Below are 22,199 nucleotides of genomic sequence, written 5' to 3'. Positions count from 1 at the left end.
TAAAATTGATTCTTTAAGCAATGGGTGTCACCGAGCTTTTAAGTATCTCTTTATATGCAAACTCTATGTTCCATTGACGAAAGACTGAAGAAATACATGTGTAAAACCACAGTTATTTGATGAGCGGAGTAAGAGCAACAGAACCATTTATTTTTGAGAAGTTTGGCAAAGATCAAGAAACAGGGAGGTAAGGAAGTGAGGGTCAATTAGTTTGGAGTCTGGGAAGAATGAGCAGCAAAATTATTCACTAATTGATGAATTGCTAAAGTAGATGCCCAGGAGTTACACTAGATTCATGAAATTCTTAGAGAAGCAGACACTGAGGCGGCTGAGCACTGCGGGGGGGCGGGGGCGCCCCCGCCCCCGCCGCCGGGCCGGCTTTTGGCGGGCTGTTTGGCCGCTCCTTTTCCTTGGGTTTCACAAAATTTTCTGGGCGTCCTGGTTTGGCTGGTTGCGGTTTCCGGTTTCCGTCCCTTGTTTTGTTTTTTCCGGCTGTTTGTGTTGTTTGTTGTTTGTGTGGTTTGGTGCTGCTGTTTTCTTTTTTTTTGCTTTGTTTTGTTGGGTTCTGGGGGTTTCTTTTTCTTGTGTGTTTTGGTGTGGTTTGGGGCTGGTGTTTCTGTTGGGGTTGCCTTCGGTCCCCCGCCCCGGGTTTTGGCCCCTTCCCCTTGTTTTTTTTTTTTCTGTTGGACTTTTTTTTTCCCTTTTTTTGGTGGGTTTGGTTTGTTGTTCTTTGTTTTGTCTTTTCTTTTTGTCTTTTGTTTTTGTGTGTTTTTCTCCTTTGTTTGGTTTGTTTTTTGTTTGTGTGTTTGTTTCCTTGTGTGTTGGTTGTTGTTGTTTTTCGTCGGTGTTTTGGTGTTTCTTCCTTCGCCTCGTTCTTTTGGTTTGGTTTTGTGCGGCTTTGCTCTTGCTCCCCTCCCGGGGTGGCTCGTGCTTTGCGTTTCTTCCTTGGGCTGCCTTTGGCGTCTGCTCTTGTTGGCTGTTTCTTTGTGTGTTTGCTGGGCCCGGGTCTCTGTTGTGTTGTGGTCTGTTTGGGTCTTCGGTTCGCTCTGCCTGTGGCTTTGTTTTCTGCTTTCTGGGGTCTGTCGTCTTGGCCTTGTGTGGGTTCGGCTTCGGGTGTGGGCGTGTCTCTGTCTTTCTGGTTTTTTTCCTTCTGTGGTTTTGGGGTTGGCGTGTTTGTTTGTTTTCCTTGTTTGTGTTCTTTGCGTGGTGTGTGTTTTTCTTCTCTTGTTGTTTGGCTTGTGTTCTGTGTTTTTGTCTGTTTGTGTTTTTTGCTTGTTGGTTCCCTTCTGTTTTTTGCGGGGGTGTGGGGTGTCATTCTGTATATGTTTCTCATACTGGTTAATAATAAAGCACTGTTGGCCAATAGGAAAGGAAGATAGGAGGGACTAGGAGACAAGGAGGAAATAGGAAGTAGTAGGAGGGTCAGCTGGAGAGTCTGGAGAGAGCTGGCCCGCCCCTCCCCGGTAAGAGAAGGCCATGTAAAGATACATAGAAATGGGTTAATAATTAAGGCAGAGCTAACCGATAGTAACAGTAACCGGGCCAACGTTTGTATCAATCGGTCTCTGTGTGTTATTTGGGGCTGGCTTGGTGGCGGGACAAGACCGGACAACAGGCGGAAAAAACTGTACTCGTTACACACTGAGGCTTGTCTTTCAGAGAGCATTTAAGTGTGTCTGCACACAGACTCAGTCAGTGGCTTTGAAAGGTTGAGCCCATATACAGTAATACAAAAAATGGAAGGAATGTGTAGGAAGCAGGAGGGGGCTACCTGGAATATTGTGAGTGAAGTTGTGGGTGCACATGTGGACACTGACCAGATCACGATGTTTCCCACTTTGTCTACCCTATTACAATTATAGGGGGATTCAGACATTTTATGTTACTATTTTTCCCTAGTAAAGCAGTACAGTTTGGACAAAATAACTCAAAACAGGGATATGTGGAGGTTTCTGTTGTACAGTATGGAAAAGTTAAGGCTACAATGGCATTGTAGAGAAATATATTTTCCATCTTTGTCTTTTCTATTGGTACAATCTTACTTTTTAACTATGTAGCATTTTAATTGTGTAGCAATGCAAGTTATTTGTTATTACTGCCACAGACAGCACTCCAAAGATCAGAGCTGGCAAGGCGGTTCATCAGGTGGGAGCACTTTGTGTCCAAACCCAAGGATTTTCATTTAAACCCATGGAAGCTCCATGGTGGAAGAAAGAGAATAGAATCATGCAGATTGTCCTCTGATCATCATGTCCTGGTCAGCTTTTGTGGTTGGGTACAACATTAAATACATAAGCAAAAATGTAACAACAAAAAGGAAGAACTTCTAAGATTATTGGCTTATGAACAGTAATTGTTTTTCACATCAGGTTAGCAACATTTTATCCTTTTAAAAAAATTTCGATACAACATCCAGTTTCTGAAATGGTTTAAGATCTTCACAGCTTTTACTCTTTTCATTGATGTGATGTAGAAGAAACTCAGAGTGATAGAAGTGATGCTTAAAGGATTTATTAATAGATTTGCTTAGGAGAGAGACACGAAGTCCCACAAAGTAGAATTTAGCAGGGGAGCACTGCATTCAGAATACCGAATAGATTAAATAATATGCTAATCAGGCCTATTAGAGATAAGAGGTTAGGCTACTAGGATGCTAATGTTTGTTCACCAAGATTCATCCCCAATTAGGTTGCATTCCCATCACAAAGGGAGCCATTTACAACAGGCTTATCTCATCCTGTAGCTCTAGGGGGCAGTGCAGAATCACAATCACCATTAAGTCCCCGCCTGCCCCTGAGCTCTTGTCTGGAAAAGTATAATTCTGCCAGGTGGGCAAAAAGAAACTGGATAACAACTATTAAAAAAGGACAACACTGGTGTATTTCAGAAATAATTCTGACAGTATTTTTGCTGTAAGTCTTCCATTTGCCCAAGTGGCTAGGCTTGCAGTCTCTTGTCTGTTTAAATTGTCCAAAGTGCAATCTGAGGCTAGGACCTGAAAGAAATCTAAGGATGAGAGTATATGGAATGCATAATTTTAAAGTAAGCATGTAAGGAAAAATCTACTTATGGCCATTATCATTAGCTGGAGTTGGACATGTGCCATATGTGTTAATTATGTTTTTCCCCTTTAATAATCTCAAAGTTTGAGAAGTGATTTGTCAGTGAAAAAAGAATATTAGTATTAAAATTCATTTGAGAACAAATTAAGTAAATCTTCCACTTGGTTTCTATGAAAAATATCAGGTTACCCACAATTTACCATACAGGCCTAGACATGATGAAGAAATGTATGGCCAAGGTAAAAAACATGAATAAAAGTCAGGGAGTAGCCCTTCGTAGGTGACACACCTTTAATCCCAGTGCTTGGGAGGCTTGGGAGACAGAGGCAAGCAGATCTCTGAGTGTGAGGATAGCCTGTCCTATAAAATGAATTCCAGGACAACCAGGGCTACTCAGAAAAACCCTGTCTTGAAAACAATCAATCAAACAAAAACAAAACAAACAAAAACCAAAATTCAAACAAAACAAAACAAAGAAATTGTATACAATTGCTATGGGTGTGTTAAGACTCATTTTCATCCTGAGGATGATTCACAAGTCATCATAATACTATTCTGATGTTTTCTGTGTAGTTTGATGATTGGACAGGCTTTAGTCTACTATGTTGACAGTCTATATACATTCAACAAGATATGAGGATCAGGTATGCCCATCATCGTCTACTTCTTTTCATAATCCACACATAGAAACTATTCCAGTCATAGCTCTGGTCCTGTCAATACCTAAACCCTCAAATGGGCAAGGTGACTGATGCCTGATTTCCCATAACAAAGTAGGGTGAACTAGGATTGCTGTGAATTTGAAGCTAATCAAGGTGACAAGGTAAATTCCAGGGCATCCAGGGCAGTAATGATATTGTCACTGAGTGACTAAATCTATGAATACATAAATAAAATAGATTTGTACACTGGGGGGTTGTAGAGACAGCTCACCAGTTAAAAGCACTTGCTGCTCCTCCAGAGGCCCTCAAGTGGACACCAGCACCTAAGTTGGCCTGGTAGTTCATAGGAGCATGCAATCCTGACAGGAAGGCATCTGAGGCCTTCTTGCAGCCTGTGAGGGCACCAAATACATGTGGCACACACACTATCATATAAAGATAAATCAAACAATGTGTATTAAAGAATACAAAACAGCTTAATAGCACTTTGCCATCTCAATTGTTCAGTCCCGGTGTTTCAGTGAGACAGAATTTTTCAAGACTGAATAATTAAAACAAAACTTTAAAGTCCAGTTTATTTTTAATTAATACTGGTTTTGAGTCGTTATTTTTTTCTGACCACTAAAAAACAAAACAAAACAAAACAAAACCCAAATCTCTCCACTGGCTGCACTTGTAGTGGGGCATGCCTTTAATGCCAGCAATAGTGAGGTAGAGGCAGGAGGATGTGTGGTGGAACCTAGCTTGATCTATTCAATAAGTTCAAGGTCACCTAGAGCTACATAGTGAAGCACTGTCTCTGAAGTTTTAACTTCCAAAAAAAAAAAAAAAAAAAAAAAAAAAAAACATCAAAAAGCCGAAAATAAAATTGGTTTTGACAGGCCTTTCCTCTTCGTCTTTTTGGATTATTTAAATTATTCTATTCTGCCAAAACATGAGACTACACATACCTAAACATTTAATATCTTGCCAAATTATCACAATTTCGAGTGCCTTAAGGCAAACCTCAATAACCTTGGCAGAATTGCATCTCATGTTACTTTTATTCTTGTTCATAAGTCCACACATCACAAAGAAAACGCTACTTTTGTGGACTTGACTAACAAGGGAAATTAGAAGAATTAAAAACGTTAATTCCTTTGCTTGAAATTAGGATTTGAGGATATTGGCTAACATCATAAATAAAAGTCTAAAATTGGCCTAGTGTTCATTTACAGTATTCAGCACTTATTGAAAAATGTGGGTGGCTCTGAAAAGAGCCTTTTGTTTTCATACAGAACACAAATGTGAAAGGCAGAGAGTAGCCTTATTTCCCCTTGGCCTTGTGGTGGCTCTCGGTCTTCTTGGGCAGAAGCACCGCCTGGATGTTGGGCAGGACGCCGCCCTGCGCGATCGTCACGCGGCCCAGCAGCTTGTTGAGCTCCTCGTCGTTGCGGATGGCAAGCTGCAGGTGGCGCGGGATGATGCGCGTCTTCTTGTTGTCGCGGGCCGCGTTGCCGGCCAGCTCCAGGATCTCGGCAGTCAGGTACTCCAGCACGGCCGCCAGGTACACCGGGGCTCCGGCGCCCACCCGCTCCGAGTAGTTGCCCTTGCGGAGGAGGCGGTGCACGCGGCCCACTGGGAACTGCAGGCCGGCACGAGAGGAGCGGGTCTTGGCCTTGGCGCGAGCCTTGCCGCCCTGCTTACCACGTCCAGACATTGCGGGAAATACAAGGAAGGAAAGGAAATGCTCAGGAGTTTTGTAAAATTGTATTCTGAGACGCGATGAGAAAGTACTTATACTGGTAGATGGACGTGGAAAGGATCAAGTGTGATTGGTTAAAATGCATCTCTAGCTGCAGCCAATAACTGAGGAGACATGATGCAACCTAATTTGCATAATGGTGTCACTAACTCGCCTTCAAATCACAACTGATTCTCCCTGAACAGCTTATTTGCATAGAAGGTCTATAAAAGGCCAGACACCAGGACGCCGCCACACTGTACTTTCTGTTTGTCTTTTCTTCCTTCTCCTATCTCCCAACATGCCCGAGCCTGCGAAGTCCGCGCCCGCCCCGAAGAAGGGCTCCAAGAAGGCCGTGACCAAGGCGCAGAAGAAAGACGGCAAGAAGCGCAAGCGCAGCCGCAAGGAGAGCTACTCGGTGTACGTGTACAAGGTGCTGAAGCAGGTGCACCCCGACACGGGCATCTCCTCCAAGGCCATGGGCATCATGAACTCGTTCGTCAACGACATCTTCGAGCGCATCGCGGGCGAGGCTTCCCGCCTGGCGCATTACAACAAGCGCTCGACCATCACGTCCCGGGAGATCCAGACGGCCGTACGCCTGCTGCTGCCCGGGGAGCTGGCCAAGCACGCCGTGTCTGAGGGCACCAAGGCCGTCACCAAGTACACCAGCTCCAAGTGAGCCGCCGGCCTCACTCTTGACCCAAAGGCTCTTTTCAGAGCCACCCACAATTTCATATGAAATAGCTGTTACTTGTATCTTCTAACGTCTGAGTCAGGATAATGCTGGTTTCCCAGATTACAGTCTAGGAATTGTCCAGTTTTCAAGATTGTTTGCACGTCAATATGAAACAGTCCAAATATTTTATATTGGCGGTTAACAAAACTTTACTATGACACAGAGTTATAACAAATGTTATCCGTTGGTTTTGTTTTGTTTCACCAGCTCCAAGTGAGACGCTGACCTCACTCTTGACCCAAAGGCTCTTTTCAGAGCCACCCAAGTTGTTTTAGAATGGTTGTAATGCTTTATTTCATGTCATCTTACTAAGATCATAAGAGCGGAATGTCATGTTTCGTACAGTAACATGCCACATCCAGTTTAATCCTATTGCAGCTTCTGAATTTAGCTGGACGTTTAAGGTCTCTTGAGTCGGGAAATAAGCCAATGTACGTGCTCACTATGTTCCCTTACATAATTTAACTCACACCTCACACTTCAATACAAGTGATTTTGACGGTACATTACCTAGGCTAAGTAGCCTATTTGTGTATCCAGGCGGCTTGTGATTGTCTTCACCATCCTTTCAATCATCCTCAGTCGCAATTTAGGAAGCTAATTTGGAAGCTAATTTCTACTTATTGAAAGGGGATTAACTATAATGTTAAATTCCAGTTACATAGCTAATGGAATAGGTGGTCAATTTTGGAATTATAGAAGGCAAAATTTACGCGACATATTCCAGTAGTCAAGAGGATCTTGAGTTGAAGTAATATTAAGCTACAAGAACTCTAATTCGAAATTTCATTTCCCTCGTTTAATGTATATACTGTGCATCTAATTTGCGCATAAGGGATTTATAGACTTCTTAAGTTTTAAAATATGGAGTATAGTAGATGTAGTCGGAGTTGAAATTAAGTCAGGCCAGGTTTCTTACGGATAAGGGTTCCTGGATATACAATAGTTTGACCTCCACATCTCTTATTAGCACAATTGGGTTAACAGCGACAATAGGGAACTTCTAGAAGGCTGGTGCAACTAAGACAACAGCTAAATGAGTAACAGTAGCTTTGTCAATGCTTCGACAACCTGCTTGCATCCATTATATTAAAAAAATCACAATGTAGGTGTAAACTACAGCTCTTTTGCTTGAGAAGGTGGGTGGCTCTGAAAAGAGCCTTTGGGTAAAGAGTAAGGTCGGCGGCTCACTTGGAGCTGGTGTACTTGGTGACGGCCTTGGTGCCCTCAGACACGGCGTGCTTGGCCAGCTCCCCGGGCAGCAGCAGGCGTACGGCCGTCTGGATCTCCCGGGACGTGATGGTCGAGCGCTTGTTGTAATGCGCCAGGCGGGAAGCCTCGCCCGCGATGCGCTCGAAGATGTCGTTGACGAACGAGTTCATGATGCCCATGGCCTTGGAGGAGATGCCCGTGTCGGGGTGCACCTGCTTCAGCACCTTGTACACGTACACCGAGTAGCTCTCCTTGCGGCTGCGCTTGCGCTTCTTGCCGTCTTTCTTCTGCGCCTTGGTCACGGCCTTCTTGGAGCCCTTCTTCGGGGCGGGCGCGGACTTCGCAGGCTCGGGCATGTTGGGAGATAGGAGAAGGAAGAAAAGACAAACAGAAAGTACAGTGTGGCGGCGTCCTGGTGTCTGGCCTTTTATAGACCTTCTATGCAAATAAGCTGTTCAGGGAGAATCAGTTGTGATTTGAAGGCGAGTTAGTGACACCATTATGCAAATTAGGTTGCATCATGTCTCCTCAGTTATTGGCTGCAGCTAGAGATGCATTTTAACCAATCACACTTGATCCTTTCCACGTCCATCTACCAGTATAAGTACTTTCTCATCGCGTCTCAGAATACAATTTTACAAAACTCCTGAGCATTTCCTTTCCTTCCTTGTATTTCCCGCAATGTCTGGACGTGGTAAGCAGGGCGGCAAGGCTCGCGCCAAGGCCAAGACCCGCTCCTCTCGTGCCGGCCTGCAGTTCCCTGTGGGCCGCGTGCACCGCCTCCTCCGCAAGGGCAACTACTCGGAGCGGGTGGGCGCCGGAGCCCCGGTGTACCTGGCGGCCGTGCTGGAGTACCTGACTGCCGAGATCCTGGAGCTGGCCGGCAACGCGGCCCGCGACAACAAGAAGACGCGCATCATCCCGCGCCACCTGCAGCTTGCCATCCGCAACGACGAGGAGCTCAACAAGCTGCTGGGCCGCGTGACGATCGCGCAGGGCGGCGTCCTGCCCAACATCCAGGCGGTGCTTCTGCCCAAGAAGACCGAGAGCCACCACAAGGCCAAGGGGAAATAAGGCTACTCTCTGCCTTTCACATTTGTGTTCTGTATGAAAACAAAAGGCTCTTTTCAGAGCCACCCACTTCCTCATTAAAAGAGCTTTTTTTTTTTTTTTTTTTTTTTGCTGCCTATTCCCTCTTATTAGTGTTCCAAGTCCATTCTCATAGGTACAATCATTTAAGAGAATTTGAAGTGAGTTAGCGCACCAGTGATATGTCAACAGCAAGTAGCATGTAAATGTCAAGTAGCCTTGTTAATGCAGTCTCCTTTAAATGTCATTGAATTTTTAAGTTTTCATTATGGAGGAGTAACAAAATTTCCTTCAGGCACTTGTAGTATGAACAGGCCTGCCGTTTGTGAATTCATAATAGTGTCTGCAATGTGCAACTTCGCCTAGCAACTAAAGAAAACTTCCCCGTGTAGTTGGCATTTTTCCTTTCTCTGCAGCTTGGAATTTTCACTGAATGATTTTATGGGTAAGTGCTCATTTATCCCAGTTAACATCGAGTTTGAAATTAGTGCTTCACTTAATGCTCTTTTTGGGTTGAAAACAATGTCTCATTAATGACAAAGATTCCTTGAAAGCTTAAAGTTTTGGAATCTACCAATCGGCTGTTTTCGGTGCCTTTGAAAAATTTTCAGGCCCACAACTATAAAAACGTTAATAAACAAGCAAGCAGCCTATTTCCTTCTAATAATTAATGATCTTGTAGGAAGCAGGATAGTACATTTCTTGGCGAAAGTTGTAAGAACAGCATTAAAGTAAATGTAGGCAACCTGATCAAGGGATAATAGTAAAATGAGTGGGGCTGTTCCTGGCGGGGGGTGGAGTTATAAGAACAGATCTACCAATACCGTCGCAGGATTAATGTTCCTGTGTTGTCCAATGAGAACAGGGCTTGCTCCCTTTATATATATGTACTACAGCAGCAGTCTCTTAGGCTTTCTCGGCCAGCCGTTACTTAGTATGGCACGAACCAAGCAAACCGCTCGGAAGTCCACCGGCGGCAAGGCCCCGCGCAAGCAGCTGGCAACCAAGGCTGCCCGCAAGAGCGCCCCTGCCACCGGCGGCGTGAAGAAGCCCCACCGCTACCGGCCGGGTACTGTGGCGCTGCGCGAGATCCGGCGCTACCAGAAGTCCACCGAGCTGCTGATCCGCAAGCTGCCTTTCCAGCGCCTGGTGCGCGAGATCGCGCAGGATTTCAAGACCGACCTGCGCTTCCAGAGCTCGGCCGTTATGGCTCTGCAGGAGGCCTGTGAAGCCTACCTGGTTGGTCTGTTTGAGGACACCAACCTATGCGCAATCCACGCCAAACGAGTCACCATCATGCCCAAAGACATCCAGCTGGCCCGCCGCATCCGTGGGGAGAGGGCTTAAGAGGCTACTTAGTGTAAAGCTGAACCCAAAGGCTCTTTTCAGAGCCACCTACATTTTTTGTAAAAGAGTGTATACCGTTCTTACCCACTTCTTAATTTTCTGCCTTCTGTTAGTGTTAATACGTTAGCACTGTAATGTGAAGTCCTGCGTAGGGTTAGGTTTTAGACATCCAAATCGATGTTATTAACCTTTTCCCTTTACTTAGGGAGGGCACAACATGGCTTGTAAGTTGGCCTTTTAAGTTGCGTGGATATTTTGGAGCATAATTGTCAGGAATATGCATTTTTTCTGGAGGCTGTGATGCAAAGTGAGTCTCCCACTTGATACACGTGTCTGACATCTATCGGTCAGCTCTGGTTCCTTTTGATCACGGCTGACAACAGGCCACAGTTCTCAGACTGGCGAGGAGCTTGAACTGAGTACTTGGGAGTTCTTGTTTTTGTGTGGTAACTTGTTGAGCTCACTGTCCCAAATGTGAGGTTCAAGCTGTGAGGATGCAAAGAGCAAGAATTAAGGGCAGTGTTTTCAGGTAAGTTCCCAGCTCAATTCTGGCAAGGCACTCAAGTCCAGTTCTGAAATGGCTTAATTACTCAGTATAAGGTTAATAGTGTCAATGGAGGTGCAAGGTGGCCGTTCCTGTGATGAAGGGAAATGGGACGTTGGAAACCAACCTGGGATGAAAAAATGAATTCTGGACCTTGTCTGGGCTACTTGTCTTGCGTCAAAAAGAAAAAGGAAAACCCAGAGAGATGGCTTGTTGTTCTGCTCTTGCCGAAAGTTTTGTTTCCATGTCCGGTGGACCACAATTGCCTGTGTGTCCCACTGCCTCTTGTATCCTGTGGCACCCGCGCTCTTGTGCACATACCCACACACAGACATAAGTAAGCGTAGTTAAAAATGAAAAATGCAAAAGAGGCATGAAAATTCTGAGGAAGAACACTGATTTTTAGTCTGGATTGCTGCAGTTTTGAGAGCTTCATGTTTTATTTCTCCAGAGTTAAACAGTCCCTAGTCATTGTACTGGATACTTTTTGGTCACCTTTACCCAAACAAAGATAACATGAGGAGAAGGAAGATCATTCAAAATATAACCTTCATGAGAATGTCTTGTTAATGATTGTTGGACAGCACAGCTCACTCTGCGTGGTGCCACCTGGGGCACATGGTCACAGGCTCAGGTTGAGCAACCCAGTACAAGCTGCTTTCTTCCATGGTCTCTCCACACTTGTGCCTTCAAATCCTGCCTTGATTTCTCTCAATGATGGACAGTGATGGGGAAATGTTAGTCAAATAAACCCTTCCACAAATTGGTTTTGGTCATTGTTTTATCATAACAATAGAAAGCAAACTAATATAGCTTTACCACAGTCCATGAAACTTCCACAGAGCCAAGAGGCAACTTATTCCTCAAAAAAATTTCTGCTTGTGTTTTTAATTCTGGGCTCTCTAGTCGACCACACATTCTATCATTTTCAGACCATAAACAACTATTTGTTCTTCTTTTGAGATTTACCCATCTGCTGTTACCAGTAGGTTTTCCTGCCGGCCTGGACCCACCGTGGGGTGGGCCCCAAATAACATACCAAGACTCTGTATTTGATATAATGCTGTTGTCCAGGTACTAGTTTTTTTAATCGGCTAGCTCTGTCTTAATTTTTAACCCGTTTTTATTAATCTAAGTGTTTTCACATGGTCTCATCTTACCGGAGAGTGGGCCCGAACCTCTGTTCTCTCCAGTCTCTACATGCTGACCCCTCCCTACAACTTCCTCGAATCCCCCTTTTCTCCTAGTCCCACCTATCTTGCTTTCGTATTGGCCAATAGTGCTTTATTTATTAACCAGTATGAGAAACATATTTACAAAATGATATCTCCCATCATCTCTTTTCTGTCTAAATAAAAAGAAGGGTTTTAAGCTTAACAAAGCAAAATACATAATATAACATCAAGTAAGAATCATAGTTAACAATGTTTAGTTCATTAACATTTAGTAAGATTTAAGAAAATATTCCATCATCTATTCTATCTTTGTGACTCCAAAGTCCTATATGTAACTTATTTTTAATCCTAACTAAGGAAAACTATAACCATAACTATCTGTCTTCAACTCCATCAAAGACTACAGAAGGATAATATATACTCTAGAAATGACAGAGACAACTCACTGCCTGGTCAGTCACCTGAAGTTCTTTTGTAATCTTTCATCTTTAGCCCATAGGCCATGGTGTGTCTAGCACATTCCTCAGCAAAGGACGAAACTAAACTGTCCACCTGTATTGGCAGTTTGTCAGTCACTTTTCTCTGTCCAGCAGACTGTTTGGTAGACTCTTCCATGAAGCAGGAACCCTGTAGTAATACACATCTTGTATCAGCAATCATTTTCCTGTGGGTCCTGCATGTCCAGTTTATACGGCATTAAGTCAAAAAGTCTAGACAAAAGCAGTATCTTGACCAAATGGCTAGTGTTGCCATATTGAAAGCAAACTCCATACGTGTTTCTTTGATGTCCATCTTCCTTTCTGACACAGGTGGTGTTGTCAGGAGCAGTTATGCCTCACTGTTAAGAAAAACCCTAAACCATTTTAAATGCCATATTTTGTAGGTTTTTGAAAGGTTTGAAGAATTCCTATCCATCTCAAATACATCTTGAAAACCTAACTAACTTAACTCTAAGCTTTGACTATCATAGGTAATTATCTATAATCTGTACTACATTATACATTACATTTCTAAGTGGGCTATATAAACACAATACCTAAACAAAAGGAGAAATATACACATCACAAAATTGACCTTAAATTGTATCAATAAATGAAAATTCATTCCAACACAAAGTATTCATATCCATCAATCTGCTTTGTATTTTTTTCTATATTGAATGTTTGTGTGTGTGTTTCCTTTTTTAATAAAAGCTTCCCCACCCTCCCCTCTTCTCATCCCCCCTCCCCCCCATCCTCATCCATTCTTCCCCCAGTGTTTCTCTTTAGGTAACAGGTGAGCAAGTACTCCATGGATATCTGCTAGCCATGGTCTATCAAAGCTGCAGTGAGACCAGGCACCCCCTCCTCCACTAAGGTTGGATGAGTCAATGTGGTAGGAAAACTAGAAATGCAATAAATAGTTATCTTCAGCGAGTAGTTGGGACTGTTTGCATAGGTTTATTTGGGGAGATATGCAGAAGGCATGAAGAAGGAAAGGAAATGGTTTTTTTAAAAATGAAGATTTAAGAAAATCTTTTACTTGATTATATTGGAGGGAAGTAGTAAAATGCTTAAGTCTTTGGCTATGCAGCTTGGCATCTGAACATAGGGAATATCAACTTTGGCCAAGCAACAAGTACTCAAGTCATAGGATCAGGGAACATGTGAACATATATATATATATATATATATATATATATATATATATATATATATGTTTAGAGCTTATACCATCTTTGCATATATTCAGTGCTTCCTTTTATGTTTAAGCAAGAATATGTGGCCAGGCATAATTTCAGTTGCCTGTAATCTCAGTTCTCTGGAGGCAGAAGCAAAATGGAGAATTCCAGTACAGAACTTGATCCACAATAAATCATAAACCCCAGCAGTCTTCACCAAAAAGGAAAGTAATGCACTTATGGGGAATGCAATATGGTTTATACTTCATATTAACTTGAGTATCAGACAGTTGATGATAGTAGGTGATATGATATTCTTCCCCCATTAAACATTTTTTTTAAATTCTTGTTTGGAAGCAGTTATAAGTGTCTGTCTGACAGGAACTGCGAAATGGAAACTATTGGAAACAAAGTGTAAGGAGCCAGGGTCTTACAGTTGTCTTTGATCACACCAAAATAATCAAATAATACATTCATATGTGTACTACATCAAAATCAGACATTAAAATAGAACAACAAGCAAAATAAAGAGCTAAAAACAATTCAAATGGTTTCTATAAAACACCAGCACAGTGTGTCTTCATGAACAGCCATAGTTGTTGTGGTTGTGGATGTTGTATCACAACCAGGTGAGAGATTACAGTGGTGGGCATCATAGGAACAGGAGGCTCTGCGGGCCACGTTCTGGGACCTTTCCCATATCATCATAAATCCATCCAACTGTACCATTACTACGGCATATGAGAATGGACAAATACTGATACTGCCCAGTGAACAACTAGTGAAGGCCCTTTAATGAAATATTCTCCCTGGGAAATCTAGAAGATGATGATGCCTCAGATTTTAGCATGTATTCACATTGTAGGTTGAGAAACTATTGAATAATGATGATCCTCACTTTAGTGACAGTTGCACTATAAGACTTGGCGACAGCGGATCTGACACAAATGAGAAGATAAAGAATCCAAGCCATGAGGCAGAAAAGAACCTGTTTCATGGCATTTCTGCCACAAGTGAGAACTCAAGCTGGAAGACAAAGTCTGGTGCAGACTCCTCAAAATGAAAAAGAAAAAGAAAAAAGAAAAGAAAAAGGAAAAGCTATTGAGGCAGCTCAGTGGGTATGAGATCTTGCACATACCTGAGGACCAGAGTTTGATCCCAGAATGCCACAGTACAAAGGGAAGAAGTGACTGACTCTGAAAAGTTGTTCTCTGACCTCCATAGGCCTGCCATGCCTTTCCTGCTAATAAATAAAGCAAATAAAATTAAAAGACAAGACGAAAGAAGAATAGTCACAAAACAATACATTTACTGGGAAAAAAATCATACTCTGATATCTGGAGGATGCTTGATATTTTCCTGGAAGATGATGGAAGCTTCATGGGGAACGGAAGTACAAGACAGATGGTGTCCTGGTTGGTTTTCTGTCTACCGATGTAAACTACAGTTATCTGGCAAACCGAATCTCTTGAGAAAATGCCTCTGACACAGTGACCTGTAGGCCATTTTCGTGATTGTTGACTGATGTGGTTGGTAGGTTACAGCTCACTTGTGGGCAGTGCCACCATTGAGCAGGTGGCCTTGGGTTGTTTATGAAAGTGGGCTGAGTGAACCCATGTCAGTAAGCAATACTTATTTGTGTCTGCTTTACTTTCTGTCTCTGTGTTCCTGTCTTGTGTTCTTGACCTGATAGAGTGTGACCTAGGAGTTGTAACCTGAAATATATCGAAGTAGCTTTTAATCATAGTCTTTATTACAGTATTAGAAAGAAAACTAGAAAAATCAGGGTGATATAAAAGACAATTTTAATGTAGGGAGCAACTCCATAGACTGATGATACTCTCTCCGCATCAGAGAGAATTTGCCACTCCTTTTTCTATGGTCATACTGAGGCCATTGGATTTCCTATCTTGTTTGGAAAAAAATATGACGCCATCCTTTATTTCACGGTTCTTCCATTCTTGCTCTTGTAACCAGATGCTATCTGGTGAATTTTTACTAAATTCACCTGTAATTATTTAGGTTTCCCATCAGTTGTGATTGTGTTGGGAGTGGGGATAGTGTGGAGAGAGAAGGTGAGAAGGCCTGGACCCAAAGCTGGAAAATTAGCATATAAAAAAAATCTCAACAGCAAACCTAAGCTGGTACTGAGGAAGTTTGAAAAATGTCTTCTTCTTCTTTTTTTTTCCCCTCCCTTAAAGATTTAGTTACTACTCTATCTGTATGTTTGTCTGCATGCCAGAAGAGGGCCTAGTATCTTATTATATATGGTTGTCAGCCACCATGTGGTTGCTGGAAATTGAACTCAGAATCTCTGGAAGTCAGTGCTCTTAAACTGAGCCATTTCTCTAGCCTGGGAAATGCCTTTCATTCTTTCACCACATCTGTCACCCTTGAAGAAGAGGCACTTCATAAAGTCTTAAGGTGACCTAAAAACCACATCACTTGTTGGAGATTTGGGATACTAATGAGACATGCAATGTAGGAACCTGTAAAACTGTATATAACCGCATAGCAACCAAGCCCAGGCTATGAAGATGACCCTAGAGCTATTTATGAAATTCAATCCCCCCCTTTTTTTTTGTATAGTAAGTCTTTTGAGGGGTTGTACTTCTTTTTGCTCTGGGTTGCTTCCTTCCTTGTATGTATACTCCCTCTTAGTAAACTGTCACTGCTTTTGACCTTGGTATATAATTCATTGTTCAGGTATGATAATTCTGATCATGAGAAAATGAAGGAATATGACATTTCCTATAGTCTATCTTACATTTGGTAGATTTAAACAATTTTGACAACAAATTGATTCTTCTGTACCAATATAGAAGAGAGAGATTTTTTTTTTTAAATTATGGAACAGAAATAAAAATACCCATATACTCATAAGACATATAAAAGGGACTATAAACTCAGGATAACAATCAGACTTGCCTCTCAAAGGAGAGCAGAAGAAGGAACTCAATCTCCTGGAGTAGTAAGGAAGGGCTGGGTCTCTGGCACTCCCTGTCTATATTGAGAAATTTTAAAGCTGATTAAAAAAAAAAAAAAAAGAAAGAAAAAGAAAACATACTAATACATAGAGGTCATTTGCCCATTGTCATTATAAACATCTCTATCTTATTAGAGATACAGATTGATTGAATCTGTATAAGGTTTCCTGTATACTTCTGGGATGATTGAAATTTAGTTTTACTATTTCTCTTCAAAAGTCACATAAGAATAACTGAAAGACTAAAACAGTACCATTCATTTACAGAGTCTTACACATTTCCAGTAAATTATTATTAGGAACACCATTTTCGTTCCAATAAGCATGTAATGTTTGTTAACAAAAACATGCATGCAGGAAATCCTGAGAATCAGTGAAGGCTAAGTAAAAATAGAACACCCCACGACCTTCATTTATAGATTCCCTGATTTCTATGTGTAAATCAAGCAGAAGATTCACACCCGTGGGATGAATATTTAGTACAACTTTTAATCGTTTGGAACCATAGTCCTTTAACCGTCTTTTACTTTCCCTGGCCAGTCTGCATGCTAAAGAACACTGCTTAGATTCCGAGGCATACCTAACTCTGTGGAAAAACAGTCTTCGAACCTGAAACAATACATGTGTTGTTAAAACTGTGCTGAAAAACCTCTTAAACACAGTGGTTCTCAACCCTCCTAATGATGAGGCCCTTTAATACAGTTCTTCATATTGTGATCCCCAAACATAAAATTATTTCTGTTGTTTCTTCATAACTAATTTTGCCATTGTTGTGAATTGTGATTTAAACCTTTGATGTTGCTCAGAGGTCGCGACTTGGAAGAATGTTAAATGTATTACTTCCTGTATAGTGAAATGAGCAACAAACGACAAACTTAATTGTTGATAATACATTCATTGTCCTTATTGAAGGTTAAAAGAATTGCACAGATACATAGTACAATGAGTTACATTTTAACTCTGGTTTAGCTATGGTTTCAGGCCCCGCCTTGTCTCCTCCACCCTTTCATAGGACAAACGCCGAGAAGGGCGGGCATTGACTGTGGTTTCCGCCCCTGCTCTTTAGGTTTTCAAACAGGTCCGCCATGGTATTATAAAAGCCAGGGAGAGCACCAGTTAAGGTTACTGTATGTTGGGCTGTCAGCTAGTTTAGAGTATGTCTGGCCGAGGCAAAGGTGGCAAGGGCCTGGGTAAAGGGGGCGCCAAGCGCCACCGCAAGGTCCTCCGCGACAACATCCAGGGCATCACCAAGCCCGCCATCCGCCGTCTGGCTCGCCGTGGCGGAGTCAAGCGCATCTCCGGTCTCATCTACGAGGAGACCCGCGGGGTGCTGAAGGTGTTCCTGGAGAACGTGATTCGTGACGCGGTCACCTACACGGAGCACGCCAAGCGCAAGACAGTCACTGCCATGGACGTGGTCTACGCGCTCAAGCGCCAGGGCCGCACTTTATATGGCTTCGGAGGTTAAACTTGGCCCTTGTGTTTTCTACCCAAAAGGCCCTTTTCAGGGCCACCCATCTTTTCACTTAAAAGGGCTGAATCCTCTGCTTTTGTCTGTCCAGTGGTTTCAGTCTGCTAATGCGTTTTCTTTGTGCGTTTTGGGGTTCTGATAACCGTAACTTGTCCAGTGTTTTGTCTGCTAATGAGCGATTTCATTGTGCGTTTTGGGGTTTTGGTAACCGTAATGGAGGTCAATTGATGTGCCACTTGCTCCATTTCCCAGTATTTGGGAATTTAGAAAGGGCTTGTTTTTCAGTCCGGATTTTCAAGTTAAAGCCAGTTTGTTCTTTGTTTATGTGACAATAGTGTTCCACGCTGGTTTCTAAACCCCTGATCCTGCCTCACCTAGGAGTATTTGCTTGTGATCACCACTCCTAGCTGTGGAGTTTAGAACCCCCCCCCCCCCCCCCCCCGTCAACTTGCTTTTCTTAAGTTGTTTCACGTATACTAGTGTAGTGGCCTGAACATTTTAGCTTAGAGAACCTTTTGAGTCCATTATAACAACTTAAAACAGAACAGTGGGGGGGGGGGGGCTTTTATTGTAACATCTTTAGGTTTTAGTGTTTCTGAGGCTATACAAAATCTATAGCCTAGTTCTGCCCTGGTTTATAGCAGCTGGGTGGCTCCTTACTGGGCCATTTTTCCTCAGGTTCTCAAGTGCTAGGCTTATGTTTGGGGATCACAAGGTTTCAGGTAGCATACCTGGATTTTCCATTTCTTTAGCACAAACTATTTTTCTGTGCTAGGGATTTTTTTTTTTTTTTAAACAATGATTTTTGTTAGAGTCGGAAAGTGCAGGGCTGCGATGAAAGCACAGTCGTTTGCTTCCTGGCACCCACATGGCGGCTCTCAATTGTGTTCCAAGCTACCGGACCTCAGCAAGCACCAGCATGCATGTACAGCTATTAAAGGTCGAAAGTTAAAAAAAAAAAAAAAAAAGCCAGCACTTGGAAGAGGCAGAAAAAGAAGAGGAAAATTTGTAGTTTCAGCAAGTGGGTGGATCCAGTAAAGCTTTAAGACACCTCAGTTTGAAGGAACTGTGCTGGGTGGTGAAGTTTTGTAATGAAAAGTACAGCATATCATTAAAGGGAAAAAATACCCATGTACCTCTTGCATGGCTTATTTGTGAAATTACCTAATGGTGGTTCCAGAATCCCCTCCCACCATGAGCCTTTGTTACTATGTGTATGTGTGTATGTAAAAATGGTTTGTGTGTATGAGTGTTCTATTTTATCAATAGTAGTTTCTGGGAGGAGTGAGTTGGGTACTGGTAATGTACTACACTCAAGGCCCAGTAGTCCATTTTCAGAATTGCATAAAAGCAGGCCTGGTCAGGGCTTATTCTTTAATGAAAGTACTCAGAATAGGAGAGGGGTTAAAGTTCAAAGCCATCCTCTGTTCAAGGCCCAAGAGGTATAGACACTATTCTGTCTCAAAACCAAACCAACCAAACACTCTAATCAGTCCACTCTTGGAAACCTGAAGCTTCTTTGTTCCCTGCTCAGGAGCTTTCTATAATTTCTTAATCTGTAAAATAAACACCATAGCTTGACATAAATCTCACATCTTCCCCTCAAGGGAAATTCCACATAGTTCAGGCTTTATTAACTTTGATCTGCATATCAGATGTTTCCAGAATATCCCCAGAGAAAGAACATCAGTGTCCCCTAATAACTCACAAAATTATTTTCTATTTATTGCCTTTACAGGAGGAGTTCCAGGGATGAAACTCAGATAATCAGCTCATAAATCACTAGATTTAACATCATGCCAATTCTTTGGAGAACTTTTCAAAACATGGCCCCAGACCCTGTAGACAACAGAAGCTTGGGTATTGGAATCTTCAATGCCTTCAATAAGCCTAACAGGTGAAGCTCACTGCTCTGGAGTCAAGGTGGTTTTTCTTATTTATTTTATAGTAGAATCTTGCTATGGAACCCAGCCAGGCCTAGCGAAAATCTGCAAAGAACAGATACTGTAGGTAGCCACGAGGATTTCAAACAATGGGAAAAGATTAAAAAACCAAAACAACAACCTGAGAAGAATCTTCTGTGCTTGTATTTCATAGAGTGGTAGATGAGGCCTGCTTTGTAGACACCAGTTATAGTTTGAAGTCACCGGGGGATTGATGAAAGGAACAGTCAACAGGCATGCTTTAAAAAGGAATGCAGTTTTGCAGGTGCACACCTTTAATCCCTGTGTTCAGCAAGCAGAGACAGGCTTGGTCTTCTGAGTTCCAGGCTCTGTCTCAACAAAACAAACAGGAACAAAAGAACACCGAAGGGTGTGGTGACCTCCATCTGTGATTCCGCCTTTAGAAAGAAGGGTGAAGCTGGGTGATTGCTGAGAGCTTGAGGTTAGTTTGAGCTTCATAGCTGATCTCCAGGGTAGCCAGGGCTACAACTTTGGGACCTTGTCACAAGGGAAAGAAAGCTAAACAAACAAGATATTATCTTGAACCTTTGACCTCTGACATGTAAATAATTCACCAGGAAGTTCCAGGATTATTTCTAAAGTCACAATGAATAAACTTGCAATTTTTAACAGTGTGTGGGGGTGGGGGTGGGGGGAGGGAGGGACATTTATCTGTGTGTGCTCTACTTGCATGGGGGGGGGTAATCTGTGTTAGAGGGTGCACTTTGGGAGTGCCATGTGGATCTAGTAGATACAACTCAGGTCTTCAGGCTGGGTGGCAAATAACTTTACACACTGAGAAGCTACTGGATTACAACTAAAATTTTATTACTTTAAAATGGATAGTTTCTTTGTATTTACTTCACTTTTAAAGAGAGGCCTAGGCAGGTGGGTACTTACCCAGCTTCAGGAAGGAGACCCTGGAAGGGCCTGAAGGTAGGATTATAGCTCACTGGAACTGAGCTTTTAGTTCCATACTCTGCAACCATTTTCTTCCTCACATTGGGGCACAGCTCCAAAATTGCTGAATTTAGAAAAGATAGACGCCAGAGCCTGGCTAGAGCCACACCTAACATTCTGAAGCTTTAACTGAAAATAAAGTGATGTGGCTGAAGGCTACGATTTTTTTCTTTTTTTTTCTCTTTTCGGGCCTCATTTACAAATTAAGTCAGGAGAGAGATTTGGAAATTTTCTTGGTGTTTAAAAAAATATCCAGCATCTGAGTTACAGAAAAAAGGAAATTAAATGCTTCTAGGCCTGCCTACTTTTTTTTTTTTTAAGTTTTACAAACAAATCCCTTTCACCATTTCCTGTAATTAAAAAAGCAAAGTATGTTTTTAAAATGTGAATCTTGCTGCTCCTCCCACTACCCAATTCTTAAGTTCTTAAGTCAATAGACTTAAGAAGAGGCAAGATGTCGAAGGAATTACTAGGGGTAGAAGCACGAGCGGGCGCTTCAGGCACTTTCGCTTTCAGTGAGCCGAGCTCTTTGTGCAGGGAGACGCCACATAAAATGGCGACCCGAGCGTCACCAGGAGCCGGTCAGCCCACACAAGCTTGCGTTCTGAAGCTAGGAGACACAACACAGGCAAGAAAGATGGGTTTGTGCAGGTTTGCTAAACGTGGTGGTAGTATACCCAAGGTTTCACTCCGCATGGGTTAATCTCCCAGCAATACTTAAAAAACAAAAGCCCGGAAATACGGGCAATGGCTCCGAGTCCCCTTCCTGTTTATCCTCCTGCAGATGCCAGGTTAAAAGCTAGCGTCCGCCTACCATGAGATAGTTAAAACGGATCATTGTTGCAGTGTCCAGGACAGACATCTGGGATCTTCATAAAAACACAGGAGTACCTAGTTTAAGACTCCGGGAAACTACCTTAGTAACAGAATTGAGGAATGTAAACACTGTCGCCACTAAAGTGCAGAGCTCTTTCATTGTGAACCTTTGGGTGGCTCTGAAAAGAGCCTTTGGGTCAAGAGTGAGGTTAGCGGCTCACTTGGAGCTGGTGTACTTGGTGACGGCCTTGGTGCCCTCAGACACAGCGTGCTTGGCCAGCTCCCCGGGCAGCAGCAGGCGCACGGCCGTCTGGATCTCCCGGGACGTGATGGTCGAGCGCTTGTTGTAATGCGCCAGGCGGGAAGCCTCGCCCGCGATGCGTTCGAAGATGTCGTTGACAAACGAATTCATGATGCCCATGGCCTTGGAGGAGATGCCCGTGTCGGGGTGCACTTGCTTCAGCACCTTGTACACGTACACCGAGTAGCTCTCTTTGCGGCTGCGCTTGCGCTTCTTGCCGTCTTTCTTCTGCGCCTTGGTCACGGCCTTCTTGGAGCCCTTCTTTGGGGCGGGCGCGGACTTTGCAGGCTCTGGCATCTTCAGATCTCTCTCTTTGCAAGCGAAAGTGAAGCGTGGTCACACATTGTCTGTATATTTGTAGGCAGTTTTATGCAAATTATGATTTACCTTTGCCCTCTCTGATTGGTTAGCGTTTACAAAGGGAGGTCTATTCTCCCATTGGTTAAACCCGAATTTTGTAATAACTTTTCGAGCGATTATGCTTCTTAACTCTCCTTACAGGAAATTCA

General features: G+C 42.9%; 7 protein-coding genes across 7 annotated transcripts; 4 read left to right on the top strand and 3 right to left on the bottom strand.

The window, feature by feature from the left end:
• Positions 1–5,027: 5,027 nt before the first annotated feature.
• Positions 5,028–5,423, bottom strand: LOC127229471 (histone H2A type 1-B). Its single transcript, XM_051194578.1, has one exon. It carries the CDS (start codon positions 5,421–5,423, stop codon positions 5,031–5,033), a length of 393 nt encoding a protein of 130 aa, XP_051050535.1. The 3' UTR covers positions 5,028–5,030.
• Positions 5,424–5,748: 325 nt separating this feature from the next.
• Positions 5,749–6,144, top strand: LOC127229474 (histone H2B type 1-C/E/F/G/I). Its single transcript, XM_051194582.1, has one exon. The coding sequence runs from the start codon at positions 5,749–5,751 to the stop codon at positions 6,127–6,129; it is 381 nt and encodes a 126-aa protein (XP_051050539.1). The 3' UTR covers positions 6,130–6,144.
• A 1,214-nt stretch (positions 6,145–7,358) lies between these two features.
• LOC127229475 (histone H2B type 1-C/E/F/G/I) lies at positions 7,359–7,754 on the bottom strand. Its single transcript, XM_051194583.1, has one exon. It carries the CDS (start codon positions 7,752–7,754, stop codon positions 7,374–7,376), a length of 381 nt encoding a protein of 126 aa, XP_051050540.1. The 3' UTR covers positions 7,359–7,373.
• Positions 7,755–8,079: 325 nt separating this feature from the next.
• LOC127229470 (histone H2A type 1-B) lies at positions 8,080–8,475 on the top strand. The gene has a single exon (XM_051194576.1). The coding sequence runs from the start codon at positions 8,080–8,082 to the stop codon at positions 8,470–8,472; it is 393 nt and encodes a 130-aa protein (XP_051050533.1). The 3' UTR covers positions 8,473–8,475.
• Positions 8,476–9,420: 945 nt separating this feature from the next.
• LOC127229480 (histone H3.1) lies at positions 9,421–9,834 on the top strand. The gene has a single exon (XM_051194588.1). It carries the CDS (start codon positions 9,424–9,426, stop codon positions 9,832–9,834), a length of 411 nt encoding a protein of 136 aa, XP_051050545.1. The 5' UTR covers positions 9,421–9,423.
• Positions 9,835–17,349: 7,515 nt separating this feature from the next.
• On the top strand, positions 17,350–17,680 carry LOC127229481 (histone H4). Its single transcript, XM_051194590.1, has one exon. It carries the CDS (start codon positions 17,356–17,358, stop codon positions 17,665–17,667), a length of 312 nt encoding a protein of 103 aa, XP_051050547.1. The 5' UTR covers positions 17,350–17,355; the 3' UTR covers positions 17,668–17,680.
• Positions 17,681–21,563: 3,883 nt separating this feature from the next.
• LOC127229478 (histone H2B type 1-C/E/F/G/I) lies at positions 21,564–21,987 on the bottom strand. Its single transcript, XM_051194586.1, has one exon. The coding sequence runs from the start codon at positions 21,985–21,987 to the stop codon at positions 21,607–21,609; it is 381 nt and encodes a 126-aa protein (XP_051050543.1). The 3' UTR covers positions 21,564–21,606.
• Between the last annotated feature and the right edge of the window lie 212 nt (positions 21,988–22,199).

Source organism: Phodopus roborovskii, unplaced genomic scaffold (assembly GCF_943737965.1).
Source record: "Phodopus roborovskii unplaced genomic scaffold, PHOROB, whole genome shotgun sequence".
Lineage (NCBI taxonomy): Eukaryota > Metazoa > Chordata > Mammalia > Rodentia > Cricetidae > Phodopus > Phodopus roborovskii.
Note: the sequence above shows the minus strand (reverse complement) of the source record. Positions and strands in the feature narration are given on the sequence as shown.